The sequence below is a fragment of the Aedes albopictus genome, chromosome 3, assembly GCF_035046485.1.
Source record: "Aedes albopictus strain Foshan chromosome 3, AalbF5, whole genome shotgun sequence".
Classification (NCBI taxonomy): Eukaryota; Metazoa; Arthropoda; class Insecta; order Diptera; family Culicidae; genus Aedes; species Aedes albopictus.
Window position 1 is genome coordinate 363,445,618 of NC_085138.1, and position 5,240 is coordinate 363,450,857.

Consider the following 5,240-nt stretch of genomic DNA (forward strand, 5'->3'; position numbering starts at 1 on the left):
AACTCTTTTGCGATCGGTGATAGACGGCACTATAATAGTTCCCGCAATCCAACTTGTCGTCCTTTTTGTAGATCGGACACATGATACCTTCCATCCATTCCTCCGATAATACTTCCTCCTCCCAAATCTTGGTAATGATCCAGTGCAGTGCTATCACCAGCGCTTCTCCGCCGTATTTTAGAAGCTCGCTTGGTAGTTGATCTGTTCCAGCGGCTTTATTTTTGACCCAGTCTAATGATTATGCTCATGCTACACAGGTGTGGAATAAAACTCTTCATCTTTAATCCATTTATAGACTTATATGTTTTTATTTTTTCAAGATAAGTTAACAAGTCTTGCTTTTTACTATCTGTGTCCAGGCACTCAATTTGATTTGCAACTCCTAATTAATTTATCACAATCTCAACAGTTTAAGTATCATATTTCAACTTCACTTTCTAATGGTTGGTGCACTTTTTCTTTCCATTCTCAAAGGAACAGCTCATACCTGCCGTCGCAGAGACCCCATCCGCGCCTTCTATTTCTGAAACAAATTCCCAATCAGTACCCTACTTCTACGGTCGTATAAGGCAGTACTCACTTGGTAGATTGAAATCAAAGCCGCCGCTTTTTGCACTGAATGGAGATTGGGACCACGGTTGACCAAATCCCCGTGATTGCACCATCGGCCACGATCCTCCACCGTTGCCAAATTGTCCAAATTGGGGGAAGCCGCCGAAGCCAAAATTTTGCTGAGACTGTCCGGCATTGGACGGCTCTGGTGTTTGTTCCGGACGCCGTGAGCGATCCTGAATGAAGTATCAATTGAAAATTTGACAGTCATATCCTTTAGGTCACTTTTTAGCTACGTACCTCGGCTGGTAATCCAACTGCGACATATGCTCCAGCCAAAAACAGCAGCACTGTGATCTTCATTGTAAACTGTGAAATGTTCCTGTACGCGGCTCAATCGCAACTGATCAACCGTGATCAACTGGTAATCCCCTTTTGAGAAAATTCTGTTGTGACGTATCATCATCACCGTGTAAATGTTCAACACTTGATATATTTTAGGAAGCATAATAATTTCTGAAAATGTTTTACTGTGTGATGAAGGGACCATATAATCAAGGTAGTGATCATACAGTTTCGTAGCAAGACCAAACTGAGAGTGTATGGATTCGGATTCCCGTCCGCCGGTCGAGTTATTTTCTGATTGGGGAATTTCTACACTTTCAAAGACATACAGTATTTCTTACCATGAAGCAGGTTTCGTTTGAATAGAGATGTAATGCCAAAAAAAAACAAGAAGATTAACGTATACAAAACATTAGGTATAATCCAACTGTAGTGATAACAGCTGCATGCATAACATTATACGGTGTGATGCTGTTGTGTTTCTGAAATTCCGGTTGTGAGTGGGAAGTCCTGCCGCGATAGAGCGACGATGGATGCCTAGCATTCGTGTTTAGTTTTTACTTCGCTTTTGATGAAGCTGATAGACGATGGGAGATTCCAGTGATTGAAAGCTCCCATATTAGTTTGCCTTTTCTGTGTAAAGTTAAAAAAGGTGCAAACTTGCTGAAATCTACGAATTTGTTTATTCGGTAACATTATTGGTTTTTACACGGTTTGAATCAATTTCTAACCCGAACTTGGCGCTTTATAACTGCCGGAAAACATTTATATGTGAATTTAAATACATTATATTTTTTGTGCGGCGCGGGAGATTTGATTTAGTGGACGGATCCAGTAGGTGGCGATGAAATATTCGCATTCTATATCAACCTTCCCAGTGGTGTCATCGTGGTTACTCCAAGTTACTCACTGAGTAACCAGCTCTTGAAGTAACAAAAATATATTTTTGTTACTTCAAGTATGAGCGCTCTCGCAAAAATAAGGAACACAAATAACAAAATAGCTTCTATGTGAAATTATGAATTGTTTCCGCCCTACTGCAGATAAAAACGTCTAAGTGTTTTTTTTCGATAGTTTTGCGCCCTGTCCAGGGTCATGTACAGAAAAGACGTATTTTTCAGTAAATGTGTTACGGGTATAAATATTTGTTACAATTATAAGACAAAATAATTGTTTAATGTGTCATAAGTTTATTATTCCTGCGTTCTTTGTGTTGTATTTTTCATTTTAACTTATATATATTCCCATAATTTTAATGCACATTATAGGGTTCTGGAAAAATAGAGGCCCATGAAATGCAATCCCACTTTGATTGCCAACTTTCAGGCTATTTCGGGCAGCGGTCAAGTACTAGAGATGTAAACCTTTCCCTGCCACGGACTTCAAGTTGTTAAGCTCAAGTATCGAACCCTGAAACGGGATGCCCGATTAGGATTTGTTTTCCTAGACAAAACCAAGCTATGAACACAGCAACAAATGCTGTGAACTAAAAGGCAAAATGCCAAATAAAACACAATTCCAGGATGACTGATGGACCCAAATCTATACTAGAAACCTCGTCATCCTGTGATCGGAAGGTGTTATCCATTTGGATAACAGGGCACATTTATGTTCTGTGTTGTCTTGCGTCAACTTGTGATGTCTCTTCTTTGTGCATTTATAAGGTTCTATGTGTATCGTGAAGTGTTAATATTTTGTAATAATTAATTTCTTTTATTTTTGTAACAAATGGTGGAGGGGTGCCTAATATATGAATCTTAGGAATTGGGAGGGGTTTATCTCCCAAAACCCTTCCTTGAGTACGAGCTTGGAAGGCCTCTTATAGGCGCCTACTAGTGACGTAGTTGGGAAGGGGGCGAAGTTCTCCAAAGTTGGACAAATTGGAAAATTTTTCAGCCTGGACGCGCTGGATCAAGCAGTTGAAGCTGCACCGCGCCCGTGCTGCATACGACAAGCGAGATTTTTTGGGAGTGTTGTACTTTTTACAACGGCCCGCGTCCTGAACGGTTAAATATGACAAGTTGGCACGTATGTGTCCCCATATATGTAAGAAAAAAATCCTTTAGTTTCAGCGCCCCCGTAAGTGTAAAAAAATTGGATTTATAGAATGGGGAATTCGGAATGTTTTCTTCCCCTTTTCTAGGTATAAGAATATCATCTCTATGATTTTTTTCGATATGGTAGCGCCCACAAAATAAAAACCTCCTTTCTGATATTTAAGCTTATGTTAGCGCTCCCATTCCTTATCGAGTAAAAAAAGGAACTTTATAATTTTGGAAGGGCGGAAGAGTCTCTTACAGTGTCTATATGGCCTGTCCATAAACTACGTAGACTCTAAGGGAAGGACGGGGAATCTGGCCAAAGTTTACTCTCCATACAAATTTCGAAAATTTTGTATGGACAAAAGTCTTTGAGGGGGAGGGGGGGGTCTAAGATGGCCAAAAAATTGTCTACGTAGTTTATGGACAGCGCCATAGTGATTGCTTATGTGATTTTTTGACGGAATTATTTGCGGCATCATAAATATAAAAAAAGTTATCTGTTATTTGGAAGAAGAATCACCTTTTTCGTACTAGGAAATTATTATTCCGCCCTTCTAAGTATAATAAATTAACCTACATCAGTTTACTAATATGTATATCTTTATCCTCTAAATATGGAATGAATATTATAATTTTTTAGTCTCCAGACGTAATTAACATTTTTTCTCCCAAATATACAAAACAGTTAACGATTTTTTGGGGCTTGTTATATTTAGATAAAGTAAGTTATCATTGTGAGTTTTACCCTTTTTTGTGCTCATACGAGCAATAACAAAGTTCTGTGATATGGGGATTTCTTACATGAATTTCTTCATAAATCTTTCCAAATACAACAAATGTTTCGGAGATATTTTCAGAAATTCTTTCCGGGATTTCTTCAGAAATCTATTCAGAAATTATCTCACAAACTTCTCAATGAACTCTCTAAAAAATCTATCGAAGAGTCATTCATTAATTTTTCTTTAAATTCTTACAGGCATTAATTTAGATATTTCACTCGATATTCTTATGAAATGTATCAAAATATTAACTAGCATGGATTGCTTTAGAAATTATTCCATGAATTTCTTCGGAAACCCTTTAGTGATTCCTTCACAAACTCATTAAGAGATTCCTCCGGAAAATTATTGAAGAATTTAATTTAAAGCCATTCATGGATATTTTCAGAAATTCATCCAAAAATCTTCCAAGAATCATCCAGGTATTTATTTTAAATTCCTTCCCCGATTTCTCCACAAAATCTTCAAGGGGATTTTAAAGAAATTCAGCTGAAAATCTCATGAATAATAAATAAAAAATAAAAAAAAATCTGCCATGAATGACTTTGGATTTTTTTAGAAATCCTTCAGAAATCGATCAACCTTCTTTGATGGTGATCAGCATATAAAAAAAACATAGGCACCATCGTGTACGGCCCTTAATATGGTGACAGCAGAGGAGTCGAACACGCAACGCAACGGTAGCACTATCTGTCCAATTCATAGCGGCCATTTTATTATTTTTCATGATCTATTATTCTATTGATTCCTTTAGAAAACTCATAGAATTTTCTCCAAAGTTTTCTAATGATTTCCTTAGACATTAATTGGAGAACTTAAAAAACCTCCTTGGATTACTTCCGATATTGCTTCATAGACTTATTCAGAAAATTCTCCAGGATTTTTTTTTCGGCGAGTCTAAGATTTCTTTTAAAATTTTCGTTAGAGGAACCCTCACAAATGTATCCAAAAATTACTGTAGAGAAGGTTTCCTTAACCTTCCTATTGATTCACGTTGGGAACAGCTAGCTGGCATCATGTACGTTTTGGGTCAAAATTGACTCTAATGGGTTTCTTCGAAAATTAATCCATAGATTCCTTTTAAAATTACTCGTGGAATTCGTTCTTAAACCCACAAAGGCTTCTTTCATAATTTCTTCAGGGTTCCTTAATGAATTTCTCCAGCGCTTCCTTTAGATATTCCCACATGAATTACATCAGATTTTTTTTCCAAGATTTCATTTCTGAAACTTACAGTGATTGTCTTGAACATTTTTATAAGGATTCGTTTAAACAAATTATCGGGAATTTCTACAGGGATGACTTCAGAATTTTCTACGTGAATTCCTATTGAAACTTTTTCAAAGATTCTTAAAGAAATACATAAATTTTTTCAATGGTTTCTTTAGAAAATTGTCCAGGTATTCTTTAAGAAACTCGTTCAGGTATTTCTTCAGGAAGACCAGCAGAGATTTGTTCAGGAATTGCTCATTAAAGTATCCAGGATTTTTTCAGGGATTCATTCAGAAAATCCTGCAGGAAT

The 5,240-nt window shown here is 36.9% G+C and overlaps 1 protein-coding gene across 2 annotated transcripts; it reads right to left on the reverse strand.

The window, feature by feature from the left end:
- Positions 1–279: 279 nt before the first annotated feature.
- Positions 280–1,143, reverse strand: LOC109411439 (uncharacterized). Of its 2 annotated transcripts, none has more exons than XM_019684955.3 (3): positions 853–1,143; positions 581–788; positions 280–517 (listed from the first exon to the last, which is right to left on the reverse strand). In XM_019684955.3, the coding sequence occupies exons 1-3, from the start codon at positions 913–915 to the stop codon at positions 438–440; spliced, it is 351 nt and encodes a 116-aa protein (XP_019540500.2). In that variant the 5' UTR covers positions 916–1,143; the 3' UTR covers positions 280–437. The 2 variants fall into 2 exon arrangements, with proteins under 2 accessions (XP_019540500.2, XP_019540498.2); XM_019684953.3 differs by having other exon boundaries at positions 280–523; positions 853–1,072.
- Between the last annotated feature and the right edge of the window lie 4,097 nt (positions 1,144–5,240).

Bases quoted from the DNA above. Each gene is read 5' to 3' on its own strand.
- LOC109411439 (XM_019684953.3), bottom strand. From the start codon at position 915: ATGAAGATCACAGTGCTGCTGTTTTTGGCTGGAGCATATGTCGCAGTT. The intron at 789-852 runs GTACGTAGCTAA...TACTTCATTCAG, and splicing joins CAGTTGGATTACCAGCCGAG to GATCGCTCACGGCGTCCGGA. The intron at 524-580 runs GTGAGTACTGCC...AATTTGTTTCAG, and splicing joins CTTTGATTTCAATCTACCAA to AAATAGAAGGCGCGGATGGG.